Source organism: Nyctereutes procyonoides, unplaced genomic scaffold (assembly GCF_905146905.1).
Source record: "Nyctereutes procyonoides isolate TBG_1078 unplaced genomic scaffold, NYPRO_anot_genome, whole genome shotgun sequence".
NCBI lineage: Eukaryota > Metazoa > Chordata > Mammalia > Carnivora > Canidae > Nyctereutes > Nyctereutes procyonoides.
In genome coordinates, this window is record NW_026575160.1 from 12,378,683 (window position 1) to 12,403,094 (window position 24,412).

The following is a 24,412-nucleotide window of genomic DNA, read 5'->3' on the forward strand; positions in this document are numbered from 1 at the left end:
TCATCAGGTATTTATTGGGATTCTTCTTTGTGGCAGGTACTGTTCTAATCCCTGAGGATATGACAGTGAAACAAAGTCCCTATACTCATGGAGTTAGCTTTCTGGTAGAATGTATTCCGTTAAACGTGAAATTTTCTTAACTTTGCTAGACAAATTAATTTTTAAAATAAATCATGCTGAATTCTTTATCTGTGAATAATTTTCACAACATGAAATGTATAGTTTTTAGAATGCTATAGGAAGAATTTCTAGTTGCTTTCACTTCCTACCTCTTATTTTAAGAGGATCCCTGTACTTTATTTTATGGGATCATTTTGGGCATTCAGTACGCAAAGTGATCTCTAACCATCTTGCATTGAACTTTTCAACCCAGGCCATTTGTTTCTTTTAAGCAGTCAACAAAATATACTGCCCGTTTATGTACACAGTACTCTTTGGAAATCAAAAAGCCAAAAATAGCTAGTATGCTAGCTGATGGAAAAAAAAAAGGTTAAAAAAACCCCACAGGGATATAATTTTCCTATGATGTGAAAAACTAACAGAGTTCTTAAAAGAACTAGCAGAGGTTTAAAAAAATTGTGAGTGCTGGCCCAGATCTGGGCCTCTACTGCTTACTTGGCACACTGATGCAAATCTGTACTGAATTCAGCAGCCTTGGCATCTTGATGGGCTCTCTGAAATACCTAGCAGTATAAGATTCATAACAAATTCCTTGTCTCTCATAGATACCACAAGAAGGTTGATTTGTAAGAGAAAAAGTTGACTCCAAGCAAAAGTCATTTATGAGGCCAGCTAATTCATTTGGTTTTTGTGTAAAGTGATTTGGTTTTCCTGCCTTTGTCACACACTCTCTCAGTTGAACACATTTTTTTTTTTTTTGCATTGGGTATAGCATCATTTTATTGCTAATCACTAAACACTTCTCTGATTTATTTACTTTGCTTAAAAAGTACCACATCAATTACTACATGGCTTGGTACAAGGCACAAAGTTGTCAACTCTGTGATGACATGAGAACACAGAATCAAGACATTCATTCCTCAAATCTGACTGCTGTCCCTCATAGTCATAAAAACACTAGCCTAGTAACTACTTTCAGTGAAGAAATACTGGCTGTACCTCATTTTATAGAAGACACAATGATTTCTACTTATTCTAAATATATATTTCCATTGTCTAATTTGATGGATTCCATAGTTAACTATCTTCCTTGAATTAACTTCCCCTTACAAATCCGCTTAAAAATAAGTGATCATTTATAGTTTGAGCAAACTATTTGTGTGAATAAAACAGGAATGAACACATTTTTGCTCATGGAAACATGTCCAGTCTACGTCGGGAAAGGATGGAGTTTACTGAGGTCTAGTAAAAAGCCCGTGTTCTAGAGGAAGTTCTTATACTTTCAGAGCCTTGGGGGCTTGCCTCATTCACTTTCATGAGACTAGACAAGAACAATAGAAACTCTGGGAATAATGAAGAATGGAATGAGAAAGGCAGGGGTTCAAATATTGTCCAACAGTCAGAGAGATTTAGTCACAAAACATACCGGAAAGAATGACCTAGTAAATAGAGTCTAATGATTGTCTCAGTATGTGCTAATTAACTTATCTGGGAAGAAGATTCATCCTGGTTCTCTTGAATTTTTCCCAGTATGTATCAGATTGAGCAAAGATGTAAGAATCAGTGGGAATGAGAAATCAATAAGGGATTAATTTTTAAACTTCCAATACCATTTCCCACAGACTTGATGCAGTTAAAGGAAATGTGGTATGGAGATTTCACAAAATAGTCACCTTTGTCTAATGTTCCCTACAAAATACCTCAGTGGGAGGTTCTGAGACATTGTAACTACTACATGAATAGGAATTCTACTCCAAGGAGGTTGCCTTGAAATATTGTTAACCCCAACAACAAATACAACAACAACAAAGCATTTATGTGCCAGGTCTCTGCTAACTGCTTTATCTGTAATCTTTTTCAGAGGATCATTCAACAAGCTAAATGCTACTAGCATGTTCCCAGAGGTCAGGGCAGGGTGGCCCCATCTTCTAATAATCTGATGTTGGTAAGGACTTCCTGACAAAGGCCATTACATTGGTTTTCATTGTATCTTGTTCTCATCACAAAGACATGACCAGAGAGTAGAGATTGACTTCTTAATTTAGAAGACAAATTCTAAAGGCCAAGATCATGTTAAATCACAAAAAAAGAACAACAAAAATTTTAAAAGCCATTTTTTTACCCCCTAGGGATTGGTCCCCTTGATAGGAAGTCAATTTGCAAAATGACTTTATTGGATCCTTCTGATTTTGTAAACCTGTAGTCAGGATTTTGGCTTTGTGAAGACGGGATAAAAGGTAGAAGTTAGGAAGGCATGGAGAGGCCCTGATTAATTCTGATCATTTGGGATTGAGGCAGAAATATTTTTCCCCTCAGATTCTAGAAACTATTTCCTGGTTAATAATATTAAGTTATATCTGGCAATGATTTAGCAAAGCATATTTTACTTGAAGACCTGTGAGCTATGGACTCTGTCTTGAGGAATCTCATATGAGATTTCATTAAAAATTTTGTATGTATTACAAAGGTTATTTTTGTTAAAACCTGAATAAAGTATAGATTTTAGTTAAAAGTAATGCATCAGTATTGGCTCATGAATTGTGACAAATATACCATACTAATATAGGATGTTAATAGGGAGATTGGGTATGAGGTATATAGGAACTCTGTACTATTTTTCAAATAATTCTGTAAATTTAAACTGTACTTAATTTAAAAAATTTATTTAAAAAAAGGCTAGCAAGGTATTATATAATTAACCAGGCTCCTCCCCCCACTTGTTAAAAATAAAAATCTTTCATAAAAAGGCACATTTATCCTCACACTGAGACATACATATTGCCAATATTTCTTTTCTTGATTATAACAGGGAAGGAAAATGTAAGTATATACTTACCCTACTGTTGAATTAGGTGGTTTGGGCATCCTAGAATAAAAACAGGAAATAAATCCCCGTTTATATTAAAGATTTTTTAAAGCATATGTTCCTATTAGAAGAATAGTGATGTATCTCATTTTCAAACTACAGTGTCTTTAAGATAATATTCTCAATTGATGTTCTGGAACACTGAATATTGACCGGATAGAGAGATAGGATGTCCTCACATCTCAGTTCTAGCGACCAATCTAACTTCAGTCCCATTCAGCACCCATTTTGCATTTCCTACTTGCAGCGCATGTGCAGAACTGACTGTTTCTAACAATACCATGGTTTTGGTTCTGACATTCATCCTCGTAATCAGGCAATAGCCAAAGTTCTCTGTGGCAGCCTGACACCATGCATGTGGTGCAATTACATGACCTAAGGTGACCCGAGTGTGTCTTGATGGGACAAGATATATAAGTACTACGTGTGCTTTGTCCCTTTGCTCAGGATTGCTGATCTCTTGTGATAGTAAATACTGTCCAGATGCCAGAAAGGCTAGAACAAAACTGAACAAGTTCCTGGAGGCCTGGCTTTTCTGAATCAGCTCATTTGAAAGTTGTATACTTACTAATTACTCTGAGCCCTGCCTGCCAAGAAATAATACTGAAGCTGGGGAACAAAGTCCACATGCGAGAAGGACTGTCACCTACTTTTGTTGGATTCAACACTTAGTTTCAGCTGATGCAGACATTTCTGAAATATTTCAGGCATGAAAAATAAATACAATGATATCTGTTGATAGCAAAAATCTATAAAAAGGATTATAAGGTTTAATTTGTACATGTTTATTCAGAAAGTGGTATATAAGCCTTATAATTTTCTGAGTCTACAGTGTATTATAAACACATAATTCGCATTAATTTTAAGTTTTATATATTTATTTGGACTCCCAAGTTTGTAGGCTTGGAATTAAAAAACAAAAACACAAACATGTCTTCCAGTTATATTTGTGGTTGAGTTGGGGAAGGAGGTGGGGGGCAATGAATATGAAGAATCCAGGGGGTCTTGAGTTACTAGATTGGCTATGAAATATGAAATCAGCATCTGAAATTTTTCTCATGTGACAAATTAAGCTATGATATTGACAAGTAATACCTAAAATTTGATTCAAAATAAAAAAAAATTAAATAATTTTTAAAAAAATTGAGCGTTTGAAAGGTTGAATGAAAATTAAAAATGCTCATTGAGACCAGTTCCTTGATGTGAACGAGTCCATTATTTTACTGCTGCACTCTGCAGTTACTTTTCCAAGTTTACTGATCCCAAAGGAATAAACAAACAGGGCCTCACAACTACAAAATTCATGTCTTTTGGGCTCCCTCTCGTGGCTGAACTCTATATTAACATCCTTCCTAAAAGCAGATTCCTGACCGTTCTAATAGTTAAAGAGGTGATATTTTCATTGTTACTTCCGTGTTGTCAGTATTTTATTTTTATCTGAAAATTAAAAAGTATGCTTTTGTAATTATACAAATTGTTTCAAAGAAGAAAAAATAATTTATTATACTAGAAAATAATTCCTCTAAGCAAAGGATAAATTAAAAAGTATTCCTTATCTAAAAAGGAGACTTAGTAATTTTAGCACAAATTATTTGTAGATTGTCATAATGAACCACTGTCCTCATAAATCTTGATGAAAAAATTATGCAGAGCTGCTGGAGCATTTCCTATGAACCTTTTAAGAAATTTAATGGATTCTTACTAGACTAGGTCAGAGGCAGAGAAATGGTCCCAGGTGACTTGTGTGAATTCCTTTGAACATTGCTATTCCGTATTTTGTATTTTTTTCTTTTTAAATGTCACAAACGGTTAGTGGGTTTTGGTTTATTGTTTTATTTTTGTTTCTTTGGTCTTGGTTCCTATTATTAATGATCCCTGTTAAAGAATACTTGTTTTTCTAAAAGTTCCCATTTTGGGGATTTTATATTTCTCATACAACTCATTTTTACTTAAGAAAGTTATTTGGTCCAATATAAGAAAAAGAAATCCCAAACTTACAAAGAATCATTTCCATAGACGTCACTTTTTTTATTCTGCGTCAAATAATAGTATTGTTCAATAGGAAGTTTTCTGTAAAGAAAAGATTAAATTGAACATCTTTTCAAATTAACATAGTTATGAGCAGATAGTAAGAGACAAATAGACTAATACAATCATGTATATATGGAAATTTAGCATATGAAAAGGTGGCATTTTAAATTAGTGGAAAAGGATTTATTTTTCAATAAACAATGCAGGAAAGATTCACTAGCCATTTAAGAAAAGTAGATTTCTATTTCATCCTATGTTTAAAGATAATTTCAGATCGATTAAAAATGTAAAGAATTGAGAAAAACATACAAATATCAAAAGAAAATATACAAGAATTATGTTTTTTTTCTTCATGGTAGGGAAAACTTTTTTTTTCTTAAGCAGGCTCTATGCCCAGGGCAGAGCCCGATTCAGGCTCAATCTCACAATCCTGAGATCATGATCTGAACTGAAATAGTCTGATGTGTAACAGATTGAGCCACACAGGTGCGTCCCATGTGGTGGGGAAAACATTTTAACTTAGATTTTTCTTTTAAACTCAAAATCCAAAAGGAAATTTGATAACATCAGAAGAAAAACTTTTGAAGATAGGATGGAATAAAAAAGCTCAAAGCAAAGTTTGGAAGAAATTTAGCAATAAAGATATATAAAGGATTATCTAGAATATAACTAATAATCTATAACTAAAAGATAATAAAAATGGGCAAAAAATAAGAACAGAAAAGAGAATGTGAATGTCTTATGTATATTTTCCATGCATAAGAAAACATAAACATAAGTACTCAACCAGAGAAATGCATTCTGATAACCAAGATAACCTTTATACTTATTAGGTGAGCAAAAATTATAGTTTGATAATATAACAAAGTTGGCCAAGAGTATCGGGAAATGGATACTTTTACATTCTACCATGAGAATATAAAGCATTTGGGCTATTGTTCTAGAATTGAAAATATTCATATATTATGATCCATAACTTTCACTTAGGATTTTCCCTAGAGAAACATTTGTGTATGAGCTCAAGGAGGCCCATACAAGAATATTCATTACATATAGTTAATGCCAAAAAGTAAAGGAAAACAATATGAAAATGGCTAAATAGTTTATGATGCATCTATATTGTTGAACACAAAGAGAATTAGATAGATCTGTGTTTACAGTCTCTAGATTATACAGAGAAAAAAAAGAACCAAGTTGCCTACAACTATATATCCAGTGATTCCACACATAAACAATATAATACATTTATTTCCAGTGGGTACATGAATAATTATGTAATTGTGTAACAAAAGGTATGAAAGTAGACATACCAAAGTGGTAGCTGTGATTCCCTTTAGGAAGGAAACTGGGATTGGTGGGGTAGTGGTCAAACGAAACTAGACCTTGTGTTTGGTTTCTTTTTAGAAAGACTTATTTTTCTTCGAGCAGTTTTAGGTTCACAGCAAAGTTGAGAGAAGGTAGAGAGATTTCCCGTGTACCCTTTATCCCCACACATGCTTAGCCTCCCTCATTATTAACATCTCACACCGGACTGGTAAATTTGCTACAACTGATGAACCTACATCATTTTCACCTAAAGTTCATAGCTTACATTAGCCTTCACTTTTGGTGCTTGTAATGTTTTAATATACATTGTAGGACTCAACTGTCACTTGGGGCTCCTAGTATCTTTTAAATACCTATCTTTTATCTCATCAACCCAAGATAGATTCTAGAAAACTTGCTTTCTCACCCTCTGAGAATGGTCCTAGAGTGTGAAGGTTATTTTTACAAGAATGCTAACCAAGAGAGCCCTATAGTTGAGGATGTGTTTCGTAATTAGGTAGATTAAGTGACCAACAGTCTGGCTTTCTTCAGTTACTCCAGTGCTTGCTCCGTGGCTTCATAAACTAAGTTATCATGGAGGCAGGGCAGAAATTATGGATAGATTCAGCAACATGAACTTCTCATCAAACTGACCTGGCCACATCTGAGTTTGCCAGCAGAAGTTACTAAACCTACGTATTTCATAGAGAAAAATCTCCCTGGGTGTACTAGTGAGCCAGTTGGTGGGAGGCTGATTACACTGGACCCCTTCCATCATGAAAGAGATTATTTATCCCCACATGAGTAGATACTTAGAAAGATGGATTTCCCTTTCCTTCTCACTCTACATCTGCCACTTACTTCACCAGTGGACTTACTGAATACCTTATGCACTGCATGCCATCTGAAAAAATACAACTTTTGACTAAGGAACTCAATTTACCAAAAAGATGGCACTGACTGGATTTAAAGGATACTCTGGTCTTATCATATTTACAGAATGTAGACCAGCCTAATAAAGATTCATTTGTGGCTGAAGCTGTTCTCAAGAGTGTGGCACATGCTCTGAACCAGTGACCAATAAATGGTTTCTCCCACAGTTGGAATGGATGGTTTAAAAAATGAAAAAAATTTTACTTCCTTCTCAACCACTTGAGTTTTGCTGGTTTTGATGTCAAGGGAGAAATGCTTCATCAGGAAACACACTGGCTCCATTGAATTGGAAGCTGAACTGATGATGTGGTCATTGGGGCTCCTTATGATTGGGGAAAACAGGCAAGAAAAGATTATACCAAGTGGCCTGGGATGATTGATCCTGAATGTCAAGAGTAAGAAGACTGCTGTTATTCAATGATGGGGAAAAGGAGTATTTCTAGACTCTAAAGAATTTTTTGGACACCTCCTAGTATTGTTTCTAGTGGCATAAAGTTAATAGAATACTGGAGCAGCCATACAAAGGCAAAACCACTGACTGCTAGATCTCTCAGGAAGAAAACTGGTGGGGGGGGGAGCTCTATCAGGTAATGAACTCCTACCAGCTCAGGTGCTGGTTGAGGGCAAGGGAACTTGGATGTATATATAATTATATTAACATATATAGTATGTTTTAATATACTATAATATATAATTATATAAAGATCATAACACATTGATTATATTTCTATGTATTAACTAGTTTAATTCTTTTCATTCATCCTTTTCCCTTATTTCCTTATTACTCTATATAGGATATTGGTGATGGTTTACTTCATTAAGTGCACAGCTGAGGGCTATGAGGACAAGCTTAGGACTGAACTAGAGAGGAGAACATCACCCAGAGATCTTGGACTTGGAGCTGGATGCAGGACCTAATGCATCTAAACTCTTGAGTTTCCCCTTTTGGGGGAGGTGAGTGCATTTTCATTTATATGAAAAAGGCTTGCATTTTCTTATATTGGCAGCGATTCTCAAACTTTGCTACATGTTAGAATTACCTTAGGGATTTTCTTGAAATGCAGATTCTGTCTCAGTCAATCTGGGGTGGGGTCCAAGATTTTGCATTCACCATTTCCTAGATGCTGCTTGTCCATGGAACTCATGTTGAATAGAAAAGTGTATTATTTTTGTTGCTGCTGTTATTTAGCATGGCAGTCGACTGGCACAGATGGCTTATATCTTCATCATACCCTCTCTACATTTTGTTAGTTTCTCATACTTCATTTGCCCAGGAAGAATCCAGAAAACCTGCTTTCCAGCCTCCTGAGCAATCAGGGTGCAAATGTGTGCCCTAACCTAAGTTTTGTCAGTCATCCATATCTGCACTAGACTTTGATTTGAATGTGAGTAGCCTAAGAACACAGGCTTCTTTCTTTAAGAATAAAATAATATAACCAAGTTGTATCTCAATTTCAGTAGTTTCACTCCAATTTTTTTCTGTTACATTGTACGTCCTTTTGATTTTCAGATTCAGCTCTTAATTTCAAGGGAATACTAATAATATTAATACTGTGTATAGATACTTGTGTATCTCTGAATACCTTTTCTGTTAGATTAACTTGTTACTTGTTTTACTTGTTACATGCTCTTCCCTTGGGACATAAATTTTCCTTATGATAATTATGCTTGTTCTTAATAGCCATCACTTTTTTTTTTGAATATTTTATTTATTAAATAAAGAGGGCAGAGACACAGGCAGAGGGAGAAGCAGGCTCCATGCAGGGAACCCGACATGGGACTGATCCCAATCCCAAGGTCTCCAGGATCACACCCTGGGCTGAAGACTGTGCTAAACCGCTGAGCCACCCAGGCTGCCCAATAGCCATCACTTTTTAACTCTTTAATATCCATAACTTTTTTTCTCTGTCTTCTCTGTGATTTATTGTCTTTAGCCCATTATATCAATTTTCAGTGACATCTGTTCTGTTTCTTGCTGCTTCTTTTTGTACTAGATCTGTGAGTGCTTTTGTGTAGTTGTTTTTCTCATTTTTCCCCTTAGCCCTGTGATCTTCCCTTTTATAATGTTCTATTATTTAATCATCTCATTTTTTTATTGGATCACATACTTATTTTGTCCTTTTGTAGAGAATCTACTTATGTTTCCTGGGCTGTGTTTTTTCTCAGACTAGTTTCTTCATGTGTTTTATATATTAAAAAATATATTTTTATATATAGATATAATTTCATATTATATAGATATAATTTTATTATATATAATATAAAATATATTTATATATATAAAACATATTACATATGTAATATATATAATATATATGTGTGTCATATTTTTTCTTTTGTCTTCCTGGTTACAAAATCGCCTTACCACATGTTCTGTATTATGTGTGTTTACTTGGACAGCTCTGTCTAAACCCAGTTATTTGCTATGATATAGTGTGAGTGAATTCTTGATTATGTCATCTGAAATAAGTTTGCCTTTCTTCTGTGCTAAAAGCTTGATGACTGAATATTGTTGTTTTCATGTTTCTTTAGCTTGATGGCATGGAGGTGGCAGAGAGTAAGTGCTGAAACTCTATCAGATAGAATGCAAGCATTTTGGGTATACTCCCATCTAAGATCCTGTTAAATGTCCTCTGTAAAGCTCTTTCCTTTAAGTTAGGGAAGTAGCCATACCCTTGGGCTTCTGCTCATTCCCTCAAGTCAACACAGTATTCCAGAAGAGTACACGTTCTGTACAACTTTATCTCTCTTGAGATCTCGATGTTTTAAAATAGGGACTTCTACTCTTGAGTCTTTTTTCTATTCTAATAGGATTGCCTACACAGTTTAACCTTCTCTTCAAATTGGAGAATTATCAGGATTTTGTTGATTTACCTTGTCTCTGTATGCATTTGGAATATTGGAATGGGGTTAGATGTAGCAGCTCTCAACCAAAAATGTGGCTTTCCTCTATACCTCCAGCAGAGAGTCTGGGAGAGTCTGGAAATAGGCATGGCCAGTTTTATTTTGGTTGTCACAATGAATGAGACTGGTATTTATAGGGCAAGGGCCAGAGATGTTAAATATCTTGCAACGTATAGAACAAAGAACTGCCCTGCTCCAAATGCCCTCTTGAGAAGCAGTTAGGAGCTGAAATAAACTACACAGAAATTTCTTTCCTTGGCACATTTAAAACGAATGGCTTTAAGGTTGTTCTCCTTTTACTATTTGGGGGCTGCTGATAATTTCCTATTTATTTCACTTTTAGGTAACAGGAGAGGGATATTCTGTGATTTTGTTTCATAAGCATTGACCTTCAAGCATTACCACCACCATCACCACTACTACTATCATTTTTCAAAATATTCTTTAGTTCACAGGACACTATATAATCTATTTAGCAGCTCTTTAACATTTGCCAAACATGTTAGAGGAAGATCTAGTTCCCTTTTATTTTCTTTAAATTTTATTCATTTATTTCAGAGAGAGCACAAGCAGGCAGAGGGGCAGAAGGGCAGAGAGAGAGGGAGAAGCAGACTCTGCTGAGCAGGGAACCCAATGCTGGACTGGATTTCAGGACCCTGGGATCATATCTAAAGGCAGACATTTAGTCGACTAAACCACCCAGGTGCCCCTCATTTCCTTTTCCTTTTTATTTTTTTAAAGATTTTATTTATTCATGAGAGACACACAGAGAGAGGCAGAGACACAGGCAGAGAGAGAAGCAGGCTCCATGCAGGGAGCCTGATGTGGGACTTGTACCCGGGACTCCAGGATCACGCCCTGAGCCGAAGGCAGATGCTCAACCACTGAGCCATCCAAGTGTCCCTCATTTCCTTTATCTTAAAGTAAAAACTATGCTACTTTACCAAGCTCAGTAGTATTTATAGGAGTACCTGGATGGTTAAGCACCTGACTCTTGATTTCAGCTCTGGTCATGATCTCAGGGTCCTGAGATTGTACCCCATGTGGGCTCCAAGTTCAGTGTACAGTTAGTCTGAGATTCTCTCTCCCTCTGCCCCTGCCCTGGTTTTCACACTTGCTTGCATTCTCTCTTTCTGTCTCAATAAATAAATAAAATATTAAAGTGTTTATGGAAGTGCAAAGAGTTATAAATTATTACTTTGTAACTTCATTCTTCAAAGCAAATGTATGCTGGTTTAGGTGATGAAAACTTTGCTTGGAATTTCTGAAACTTGCACCTATTGTTAAGTAGATACTGTTAAAGTTCCTTCAAAAGAGTTTTTCTTAGAGAATGTCATAAAGTGTCAGAAGGAAGAGTGATGTTGGAAGGGGTACGCTGCATTGGAACATGTGTATATAAATGTATGTGATTATATTTCCATTAGTAAGCCATGTTCTTTTATGTTCTTAACATCAGATGACATATTGTAAGACATCTCACTAGACATTTAACTTAGAAGTAGGTACTTTCAGTTTACCGAGTCCTTTGACTGAGGGGTTGGTGAGGCACAGGAGTGATCCTGTTCCCCATGCATACAGTGGTGTATGTGTGGCGCCACAATACCCCACTGCACATGCCCTCCATGGAAAGTGGTAGGGCACGACTATCAGCACAAGCTTTTGTATGGATCAGATGAGGCCTGACCCCACAGACAGATGGAGAATAATCTGCTATTCTGTTTAAAAAGGCTCTTTTTGGGGAGAAAAGAAAAATACTGTGACAGACGTTATTTCCTAATAGGAAATAAGTAAAACCCTATCCTGTAGCTGTTTGTCAAGGGATATACTTTGTATCAGAAAGTAGGACTTTGCCTTAAATAAATTTTTAAGAGATAAATATGCCAAAACAGTAATATTTAACATAAAAGGCTGTGAAGAGAACAGAACACAGGAACCTGCATTTCTGAGGTGTGGATGATGGGTGTTCTAACTGGAACAACTACTTCATCTCCCAGTGGCCTTAGGCTGCATTCAATGAGGCACGAAACACAAACCTCCCATTTCAACCTGGGTTTCCCTTAAGAAACTCATCTTTGGCTCTCTTTTTTGCTCTCTGGAGTTCCATGAATACAATTCTGATCCTTTTAGGATGTTGTGCATTTTTTTAATACCTAAATTTTGAAGATAATAGATGTAACCTCTGTAAGGAGTCATACCTCTAGTATCTAGAACAATGCTTGCTGTACTCAAATTATTGAACAAATGAATATTTTTATTTTTAAGTAACATTTTGAATATTATTATTGAGTAAACAATGAATGGAATGGACAGATGAAAAGAACTTGCTTGAGCTTTGGAATCCAAGAAACGTGGACTCCAATTCCCGTTCCACAACTTCACAGTTGTCTGATCCAGGGAAAGGTACTGAATCTTCCAGGTGTCTCTCTGTATTGTAAAACCAGGATAACAATAGTCTCTTCACAAAAGTATTATAAATCTATTTATGTTATATTATAAAGTAAGTTCCATGAGAGTGGGGACTTAAAAAAAATCTGTTGGATGAAGCCATGATCTTGAGGCCCTTGCTATCTATAGTGTGTCAATATTTGCATCTTTCCAATTGGATTGACAGGCCTTTTCATTTGTCTGCTTCTTATTTCTTCATTGAGGCTTCAGGAAGGTTGTTGACTGCCATCTGTCATTATTTTGGCTGTTGCTCTTTTTTTTTTTTTAAAGATTTTATTTATTTATTCATGAGAATACACAGAGAGGAGAGAGAGAAGCAGAGACACAGGCAGAGGGAGAAGCAGGCTCCATGCAGGGAGCCTGATGTGGGACTCGATCCCGGGTCTCCAGGATCACACCCCAGGTTGAAGGCGGTGCTAAACCGCTAAGCCACTGGGGGCTGCCCGGCTGTTGCTCTTTCTATGGGCAGCTTGTCTTTCCTAATTTATTTTTTTTTAAATTGCTTTAGAACAAAAAACTAGTTAGCTAGATTGTTAGTATACTAGGTAAGCAGGATTGTTAGATAAAGCAGGAGCAGTAGGCTCTGTATGAAGGTGTGATAGATTGTATTTGAGTAAATTTCATAGTTTTTAAAAAATTTCATATTTTTAGTGAACAATTAATGTGACAATCTGCTGCTCAGATTTTTTTTGCTTTCTCCTCAGTTTTAATGTGTTTTGAATAAACTTGCTGAGTGACTTTTAAGAGTTACAAATGATTATTGAAATATTTTAATATTTGAAAATGGTGCCCAGCAGATTCTAATGACTAGAGATTGATGAACAAATTAGAAATCAAAAGTTCCAAAAACCAACCACATCTGTACAAATTAGGCCAGCTATTTGCGCAAGCAAAACATTTTTAATTTAATGTCTCTCAGGAATAGTCCCATTTAGTTTTAGATAAAATGTGATTAGCAAGGGAATTAATCAAAATTTCTGATTGCAATACTTAAACATCTCTAAGGATACCAAAGACATCCATAAATTCAGATTTTTAAAAAATTATTTCACAATTAGAAGTTATGTAATTAGTTTTTCCATCTGCATCTTGTCATAAACAGTAAAAGTAGTAAGTGTGGAGGTAGATTTAATTTAACAAAGGACTTACCATACAAAGAAAGAAAAATGAAAAATAAAGACCTCTCTGTAAAGGGCAGAAAGTTACTTACCTCGGCCAGGTTTCTCCACCAAATCCGTAATGTTGATGTCCTTTGCCCATGAAACGATATTTTGGCCTGTGTTCCTCTGGGAGTGAAATGGGTATTATCCCACCATATTCCCTTTCAGCACCCCACGGAAGTCTACATTGTTGAAGTGACTCCCTTAATTCCTGATACCTGTGAAGAAGGAGACTTTTGAAATCATTTCAACACGGAATGCTGTGGTCAGAATATTTTTGTATCCAAAATTCATATACTTAAGTCCTAATGCTCAATGTGGTGATACAAGAAAGTGGGGCCTTTACTCAGTGCCTAGGTCAAGAGAGTGGAGTGTTCATGAATGGGACTAATGCTCTTATAAAAGAGACCCCAGAGGGTCTCTGGGTGGTTCCGTGGTTGAGGGTCTGCTTTTGGCTCAGGGCATGATCCTGGGGTCCTGGGGTTGAGCCCCACATCAGGCTCCCTGCAGAGAGCCTGCTTCTCCCTCTGCCTATCTCTCTGCCTCTTTCTGTGTCTTTCATGAATAAATAAAAAAAAAAAAAAGAGAGAGACCCCAGAGAGCTCGCTAGCCCCTCCTGCCATATGAGGACACAGCAAGAAGGTGCCAGCTTTGAACCAGGAAGAAGGCTTTCATCAGAATGGGACCATGCTGGCATCATGATCTTGGACTTCAAGCCTCCAGAACTGTGAGAAATAATGTTGTTTATAAGAAGCCACCCACTCTGTGGTATTTTGTTATAGCACCCCAAACAGATTAAGACAAACAACTAAAATTCCTACAGCTTCAGTATTATTTTTAGATTGCATTTTTAAAACAGAATTCTCAGTGCCGAGTAGATTATGAGAAACACTGGTTATTTAGGCATCATCAGATTGCTGAAGGAACAAGGTTAAATTCTTGAGGGCTTAGAGATACCCCCCCCCTTTTTTTTTACAGTTGGAGTCCATGTGCTTATTTCTTTTAAACATCTTTATTGAGATATAATTTACATGCCATACCATTCATCTACTTAAAGTGTACAATTAAGTGGTTTTTAGTATATTCACAAATATGTACAACTACCATCATAATTTTAGAACATTTTCATCACCTCAAGAAGAAACCTTATACTCTGTTTGCCTTCATTTCCCCACTTGCCCTTCCCCCAAAGCCCAAAGCCACCACTAATCTACTTTCTTTTTTCATATAAGCCTTCCTAGTACATTTGTAGTAGTAGCTCTTTATGGTTTTGATTTGCATTTTCCTAATGACTAATGCTGTTGAGCATCTTTTTGCTTATTGGCCATTTGTACATATTTTTTGGACAAATGTCTATTATTCAGATCCTTTGCCATTTTTAAATTGGGTTCTCTTTTTATTACTGAGTTGTAACGCTTCTAGATACAAGTCTCTTCTCAGATATATTATTTGCAAATATTTTCTTCTACTTTATATGTTGTCTTTTCATTTTCTTGGTAGTGTCCTTCGAAGCACAAAAGTTTTTAATTTTGATGAAGTTCAGTTTATCTATTTTTTATTTTGTTTCTTATGCTTTTACTGTCAAGAATATAGTGCTGAATCCAAGATCATGAAGATTTACCCATATGTTTTCTTTTAATAGTTTTTATAGTTTTAGCTCTTACACATTTAAGTCTCTGATCCATGTTGATTTGTTGGTGTGAGATAAGGATACAATTCGTTCTTTTAACCAGCTGTTCTAGCACTATTTGTTGAAAAGAATATTCTTTCTCCATTGAGTAGTCTTGGCTAGAGATTTTTTTAAAATTTAAATTCAATTTAATTAACATGTAGTGTATTATTATTTTCAGAGGTAGAATTTAGTGATTCATCAGTTGCATATAACACCCCATGCTCATTCCATCAAGTGCACCCTCCAGCAACCCTCTGTTTCCTATCTTTAAGAATCTCCTATGATTGTCTTCCTCTGTTTTCATCTTATTTTTCCTTCCCTTTCCCTATATTCATGTTTTGTTTCCTAAATTCCACATAGGAGTGAAATCATATATTTGTCTTTCTCTGACTTACTTTGCTTAGCATAATATCCTCTAGTTCCATCCATATGGTTGCAAATGGCAAGAGTTGATTCTTTTTGATGGTTGAGTATTTTCAATATCCATTCATCTGTTGATGGACATAGAGATTGTCTTTTGATTTTTTAAAAATGGAGAGTCCTGTAAAGGAGCAGAAGCACTTGCTCCTAAGCTTTATCTAGAGATCCTGTAATGGTTCTCAAAGTGTGGATCATGGACCAGCAGCATCAGCATCTCTCTCTCTCTCTCTCTTTTTTTTTTTTTAAAGATTTTATTTACTCATGAGAGACACACAGAGAGAGAGAGGCAGAGACACAGGCAGAGGGAGAAGCAGACTCCATGCTGGGAGCCCGACATGGGACTTGATCCTGGGTTCCCAGGATCATGTCCCAGGCCAAAGGCAGTGCTAAACCGCTGAGCCACCTGGGCTGCCCTCTCTCTCTCTCTTTTTAAGATTTATTTATTTGAGAGAAAGAGAGCACACCAGGGAGTGAGGGGGTTGAAGAAGAGGGAGAGATAGAATCCTCCAGCAGACACCCTGCTGAGTATGGAGCCTGATGCTGGCCTAGATCCCAGCACCCTGAGATTATGACCTGAGTAGAAACCAAGAGTCAGACCCTTAACCAACTAGCCACCCAGGTGCCCCAACGTTGACATCTCTTAAAAGCTTACCAAAGGGGCACCTGGGTGGCTCAGTGGTTGAGTGTCTGCCTTAGGCTGAGGCTGTGATCCCAGGGTCCTGGGACCAAGTTCTGCATCAGGCTCCCAATGGGAAGCCTGCTTCTCCCTCTGCCTATGTCTCTGCTTCTCTCTCTGTGTCTCTCATAAATAAATAAATAAATAAATAAATAAATAAATAAATAAATAAATAAATAAGTAAGTAAGTAAATAAATAAAATCTTAAAAAAAAAAAGAAGCTTACTAGAAATATAAATTCTCAGGCTCTCCCTCATAGCTAGGAATCAGAATGTTTGGGGGTGGGCCCCAGTAATATGTTTTAATAAGCCCTCTAGATGATTGTTATGCATGCTAAAGTTTTATAAAAGCATTGCTCCATTCCACAGTTACCTTTCCTAGGAATCAGGTCTCATCCCTTACAACTGTACCATTCAGTGGACTGGAGATGTGGAAATTTCATAAATTGGCTGGTAGGCCTTAGTTTGATCTTGAAAACTGGTAATTCAGATGACTTTCTCTGGTCTTTCTTAAGAGGGTGGAAGGCAGGGAGTCTAACCGGTTCACTGTTGTAAACATGCTTTGTAGGAAGTAGTGATTGGAGTATGTTGAATGAGTGAAGCCAAAGAGATGGTTTGTTTCCTGGACCATAGCCTGTCACACAGGAATGAAAGCTTCTTCCTTAGAAGGAGGTCTCACAAAACACTTAAGAATATGTGGAAATGTGCTTCCTAATTAGCAACGAAAAATGACAAAAAATGACTCCCAGTTTCCAGTAATGACAGTCTAGATTATTTGGACTATCCTTTCCACTGAAAACAACCAAAAGTGCTGAAAAGGGAGCTTCAGGTTTGGTAAATAATACATGGAGATGTGGAAGAGAGTAGTACATTTAGAGAGCATGGAAGCACCATGCGTATTTCAACATACCTTGCCCTATGCATCTTTTCCACCTAGCTGTTTCTGTGTTACATCCTTTTACAATAAACTGGTAATCTATCACCAAGAGATGAACAATATAATACTGTACAGAACAAAGAAAAATTGATTCGTCACAGTTTCCATAGCACAGCAGAAAGGGCAAGTCACCATAGACAAGGACTCTGTCATACTCACTACAGAATCCTCAGGATATAGCATAGTGTCTTGCAAATATATAATGCCTAACAAATATTTATTGACTAGGTTATTTTCCTTGAGAGCAGACAATGAGATGAAAATCTTAAAAAGGGGATTAATTACTTTGGATTAACTTTTCTTGGAGAAGTATAATTCTATTTCTGTTTGACCTTATTGATTTACCTGGAGAAGACAGACCAAAAGCATGCAAAAAGGAAAAAAGAGAAACATCTTTTAAAAAGCAACTCGTTGTTAATAAGACTAGAAAGAGTTACCAGAGCTCCATAAGAGGAATATAGGACTCCAGAGAGGTAAACAAAAAAAAGGAGCCACTTTTGCCATTAGGGCAGTGTCAACTCTTGGAAATTTCATTTCTGCTGTAAGAGGTCGCTGGGTGAAGGGTACAGAAATCAGCCAGGTGAGAAATCTAAAGGAGACTATCTCCACAATAAGCTCCAAAAGGTTACTCTTCCATATTAAAGATAAGTTAGAAGTAGACCACCTCTCTTGTCTTTTGCCCAGATTTGTGTCAGCCATGACTTGACCTTGGTTTTAAGTGGTCCAAGATAGGTAGTATACCACGAGGCACCTTGTAGAACCAACAAGATTCCTTTCTGGAGGAAGGACTCTTGGGGGAAATCACTGTTTACGATGAGTTCTAAAGAATGAGTAGGACATCTAGGTGGGGGAATAACATGTCAAAGGCATAGAGGTTAGAAAGGTTATGGAATTGAAAAAATTCCTGACAGTGTTGGCTCCAGAACCCTTCTTTAGAAAGGATCTGTTTTGTTTTATAAAATATTTTGTTAGGCCACTTGGTATAGAGATTGAGAGTCTGCAAGTATGGGTGTTGGTAAGACAGCGAGCAACCTAAGATTGACTAAGCTGCCTTGCAGTGGGAAGGATTTAGTTTTTTGCTCTTGTGAGAGGAAAATGAAAGAAAAGTACAGTAAAGGGAGATGAAGAAGGGACAAGTCAGCAAGATATTAGGAGGCTGGGTACTGCACTGAGTGAAAAGCTAGTGAGGAACCCTGGTGACAGCTGGGCTCAAGAAATTTTGAGAATACACAAGTGATGGCTAAGAAGGGGCCTTAAGTTATGTGTTATACAGTGTCATGTGATTCTTCCTTTTGACCCCTAACTGATCAGGGAAGTTTAGCAGGCTCACAAATGCTGTGTGGATAAGGTCTTTGGAGGAAACTGGAGGATGACTGTGTTTCACAGCTGGGTCAAAGTGTCATTGAACAGAAGCAGCATAAGTGAAACCAAAGGAAACCAAAACAAGGTTATTAATGCCTACCCCCACCCCTATCCTAGGAATGTGGAAAGTTTTGAGGAAGGCTTTAGACTTCCAGAAGGTACAGAATAAAGATTTGAGTGGAACTTATCTAGATCTTAAGGGCTAAGAAAATGGGGTTGAATTTTGGACTAAATCCATAGAGATGATACAGAATTCAGGAATTTGCAGTAGCAGAGAAGAGCTCTGTCTGGTAAGGGGTGAAGCAAGAGAGGAGAACAACAACAATAGCTGAGAACCTTAAGAGCCCTTTGGATTATAACGTCTGTGCAGTAGGGAGCCAATTAGAAACATGGGAGAGGAGTGCAGAGAGAGGGGTGGTATGGACTGTGGAACATCTTAGTACCAACAGAGCACTTGGTTTAATGTAATCCTTCTGTAAATATCTGCTGAATGGAATAAAGAACTAACACTGTCTTATAAACGGAATGCTTTATCATAGGAAGTCACTAATTAGGAGTTGGCAAACTATGGCTCATAGGCCAAATCCAACCTGTTGCCTGTCTTTGTAAGAAAAATTCTATTGGAATATAACCACTGTCATTCATTACGTATTATCTATTGTCTATGGCTGCTTTTTGCTGTGCAATAGTAGAGTTGAGTAGTTTGACAGAGACCAGCCTAACATACAGTTGACTCTTGAATGATGTGGGAGTTAGGGGTGCCAACCCTTCATGCAGGTGAAAATCAGCATATAACTCTGGACTCACCCAAAACTTAACTATTAATTGCCTCCTGTTGATCAGAAGCCTTACAGATAACATAAATAGTTGATTATACTATTTTGTAATAGTGTACACACATGTGAACACAGATATTTTGTATGTTATGTGTATCATATACTGTATTCTTACAATAAAGTGAGCTAAAGAAAATGCATTTATATTACTGTACTGTATTTGTCAACACAAATCTACATGTAAGTGAATCCATGCAGTTCAAACCTGTGTTGTTCAATGGTCAACTGCATTTGCTATCTGGCCCTTTATAGAAGTTTACCAAGCTCTGCACTTGCTAGTCAAGGACAATCTGGGTGACCATTGATTTAGGGTGCTGTAGAAGGGATGGCAGTATTCAACTCTTAGACCTCTGAGGTCTTCACCAGCTTTATGGCGATGATCAGTAGACATGGTATGAAGGGCATGACAAGTGAAAAATACTTAAACACATTTGATTTATGACAAGCTAAGCTTTAATATCTACGTTTTAAAAAGTTATATTTAAATTAGATGAGTCAATTTCTCAACATCTGACCTCCATATATTACATTGTCCTAGGAAGATGAGCCAGTAGATAATGTTAATCAATCATTTGGGTTGGCATCCATCTAAAGCTAGTAAGTTGCAGGAAACCATTTAAAATAAAAGGCAAAAGCATAAAGAAGTCCTATTTCTCCTTTATTTTAGTGTCTCCCATACCTCCCCCCTTAGCTTTAATACTAATAGCATCTTATAAAGGGAATGAATTGAAATAAATATTGAAGTTTTAGAATTAAATGACTTGAAAGCTTAAATAATGCAGGTCTCCATAACAAAGGAAATAACAAATTGTTAGTACTGCAATTTCTAGCCATACAAAATTATTGTTACTTGTTTTTGTGATAGTTTTCCTATAGATGAACAAGCATCTTGCTCTGGAGTCACTATGGAACATTACATTCTACTTGGGGGGCTGAATTTAGCCAGTAATTATTGGAAGGCATGATTAAAGAAAAGCTCTGAACAAATATATTCTCATTTTTAGTTGGCAGAGGACTTGTAATAAAAAGAAATTCAAGAATCTGAAAGCAATGGAATGAATCCAGAAACCAAATGGGAATGTTTGATGAAATCTTAAGCAATTCTTAGGGCACTTCCTTAATTGATGTTTGTTTGCTTAATAAGCTAGAGAACTTGCTAGAGGTAATGACTTCCATGTCAACCGAATGGAAAACAGAGATAGACATCTGTCATGATTTTGAATAGCCGTGCCAGCCATTCTTAAATTTTCAATGGAAGAAATACAAAAGAATACCACTTACTTATTAATATTTTTAAAGAAGATCAAGTCAGAGTATATATAATAGTGACTACTATAATTGCTCCAAAATACACCAGTGAAGAAAGAAACTACAGTAAAAAGAATAACTGCCCTTTGGCCAATGGGTGAAAGCCAGAACTTTAATCCTGGCTTTGTTACTGTTTTCAATGCTTTCTGCTGGTCCAGTGGTTCTCAAAGTAAGCTGAAAACCTGAAAGTCCAGATTTCCTGGACCCGCCTCAGACCTTATGAGCCAGAATATCTCCAGATTGAGGCTAGGAATCTCTATTTTTAGAAAGCTGCTCATGTGGTTCTGAATGTGTCCTGTCTGCACACCTGTGCTGGGTAACAGTGGAGCTAGACTGCCTATTCTGAAAAGAAAGAGGTATGCTGATGTGAGGAAGTTATTTTGCATTGCAGTTAAAATGGCCTTCAGAATACCTATGATATTTTAAAAAAGGCATCTCCATAAGTACGGCCAAGTTTAAGAGAAGTAAATTGTTCTGTTACCAAAATGGAAAATTTGTTTTCTTTATGGATGTCCATGACTTCTAAATTATTTAGAGCTAATATACACTAGGATTCACATTCATCCTTACCACTATGAAGAGCAACCCCTAAAGGCCAGGAGCTTTTTGTCTTGTTTTGCTTCTTAAAATACCTTGAGGCTTGAATTGGGAGCTACAGCCTGACCTTGCTCTGAAGGTGAACCTCAGTACACACAGAGTAGGGGTACCAGTGTTACCCTGATGACCACTTTTCAGAGCAGTTCAGAAGAAAAAGAGAACTTCTATTTTTGTAAGCTGCCCAGCTGCTTTTTAAGAGGGAGTTAAAAGGAGGGGTTGTGAGAGTGCATGATCATCCTGGCTTTCCCTTTTGGGGACTAGGATAGGAAAAAATTCACATGGAATAAAAGGGAAAGCAAGTTTTAGTTATTAAGAATCAGGAACATGGCTGAACCTGCCTTTTGCTTGAAGTAGTTAGTACCTTATTGTAATTTATAGGTAACTGAACATGTGTTTAATTTTATAATCAGTTAATAAAACAATAAAATATTTTCTCAAAGATGCTTCTCTTAAATTTCATGCCATTTAAAAGGTTTTAGAGCCAATTATTAACCAACCATAGGACTATTTAGGTAGGAGAGATAAAAATTTCAGTGAAAAGCCTTACATAGTACTTTTGAGAGGATAGTGAATTTAATCAGAGAGAACGGCCTTAAATTCCTACTCAGATCCCTTTCGGCCAAATATAAAATCTTACAATGCTTTTGAACCAGGGACAGTTGCCTATCCCCAGATCAGGCATGGTCTGCTAAGAGTTCCCTTTGACTCAGGTAGGAATTTAAGTACTCAAGTAGACTACTTTAAGTAGTCAGTTTTGGGAATCAGGTAACAGAAGAGCATGTGCAGCATGGGCTGACTCAGAAATGTCCTCTTTCCCACAAATATGCAAATATTCCTTTCATTGAGGGAAAATATCAGTTTACAAAAAATATGTTAAATATGATCTTTATATTTTCAAAAATGGGGAAGACACATGTCGAGATGTTAACGGTGGTTATTCTGGATAAAGGAAGTACAGAGGTTTTCTTCCTTGTGGTTTAATTTCATGCTTTTTCTTCTGTTACAAAAATGGAAAATTGGTTTTCTTTATGGATGTCCGTGACTTCTAAATTATTTATAGGGAACATGTATTAATTTTATAATTATGGGAAAAAAACTTTCTTCTTTTTTCATATAAAGAGCATGTTTACAAACTGGATTAGATCCATGGAAGTCTGATCAAGATATTTGTGAAAGCCTACATTTAAGAAAGTGTGAAGTCTGCAGAGAACCACTGTTTAGTCAAAGGATCTTCAAACTCTTGTTGAAGGGCTGCTGTCATGGAGGTGATAGATTATTCTTATTCCGCATGACTTTGGAGAGAAGAACTATGATCAGCAGGTAGAAATTAGGAAGAGGAAAAACTGTTCTCAGTAGAAAGAAAACTACCTAACAATCAATAGCATTCAAAATTGGGATGGATTGCCTGTGTGGTAGTGACACCCCCATTCTGGAAGTGTAAACTGAGTCTGGGTGGCTTCCTTAGTGATTTCTTAAAGAAGGAACTCTTAAACAAGAGGTTTGGCCATGTGAAATGATTAACAAAACAACCACATGGGCTATTTTTTCACTGTCCAAGTGTTTTGAGATAATTTTTTGCTTCAAAATTATTCAAGGAAGCTAGCACTAAGATCTTGGAAAATTACTTGCTTGTATCTGTTACTTCATTTGTAAAATGGGGATAATAATAGTATTATCTCATAGGGTTGTTGTGAGGATTAAAAGAATTGCTACATTCAAAGCATTTGGTTCAGGGCCCAGTCACAGTAATCACTCAATATCTGTTAGGTGCAGTTTTAATAATAATTTGTAATTAATGTGTTACAGGAAATTTGGTAAAGCAAAAATTTAGATAGCAACTATGAACAACAGATTCCAGGAGTGTTTTTGAACAGATGGTGTTAGGGGACGATAGAGAACCACTCTGCTACTCTTTATAAAATAAAAAGTTTGACTGAAACAGATGAATTTTCAAATGATGGAAGTGATCATTTTGGAGTTCTGGAATGTAGTGGATGAAACTGATGTCTGCCTTGTAAAAATACACACCCTCTTACTTTTGATCAAGTTCCTAACATATGTGGACAGTTTACAGGTGAGTTAATTGTCATGTTGTGCCATCCCTCTGATGTGATAAACGGAAGAGCCCCGTTTTTCCCACATATAAAAATAAAGGAATACATTAAAGCCCCTTTTAATGATTTATGTTCTCTAGTGTTTGTTTTACCTGTCCTCTGAGGCAGTTGGGCGAGCAGCTGTTTGTAGCGGGGTGTGCAATTCATTAGAGTAGAAGGTGTTGGACAGTAGGTCAGCCCCTTCAAGCTCTCTGCAACAATAGGGCCTGCTGTGAATGACCTCCATGGTTCTTTATATTAAGAAGGCACAGGCTGGAAGAGAAAAGGAGGCCACCCTTGGTTCAGTAGTCAACTTGCCTGGATCACTATCACAATGACCCTCCCTCAAGGAAGGCGGGAAACATCCTTTATGCTGCTAAATTTGTTCAACTCAACACTGCATAGAAATCCCTTCCTTCCTCACCTAGAGGCTGTCTATGGACCCTCAGATGATCACATCAGTAATAAGCAGCAACTTAAATTCTATGGAAATGAGCTTCAACCGAAAGAAATCCACAAAGCAGAAGATGATGTTCCTAAGTACAACCTAAACACCAGGTGGAGGACATGTAGGTTCACGTCCATAAAAGGCCACTCACTACTGCATGGACATCGACTGAAATTAGATTTTTGCTTCAAATTTTACCATAACTATTAAAGTTCTGCTGATTCCCACCCCCTCCCCCCAACTCGCTCCCTACTCCATCCAACAGAATCAGCAGCTGTGCTTCTCAAGGTGTCGGGGACC

At 36.8% G+C, this 24,412-nt stretch overlaps 1 protein-coding gene across 1 annotated transcript in view; it reads right to left on the reverse strand.

Moving 5' to 3' along the window:
* Positions 1-23,911, reverse strand: part of CUNH7orf31 (chromosome unknown C7orf31 homolog) — a 35,566-nt gene extending 11,655 nt beyond the window's left edge. The window contains exons 1-4 of the mRNA XM_055314483.1: positions 23,778-23,911; positions 13,815-13,982; positions 4,985-5,056; positions 2,957-2,986 (exon numbers count right to left, since the gene is read on the reverse strand). Of these exons, the coding sequence (XP_055170458.1) occupies positions 2,957-2,986; positions 4,985-5,056; positions 13,815-13,982; positions 23,778-23,911 (404 nt within the window). The remainder of the gene's footprint in view (positions 1-2,956; positions 2,987-4,984; positions 5,057-13,814; positions 13,983-23,777) is intronic.
* Between the last annotated feature and the right edge of the window lie 501 nt (positions 23,912-24,412).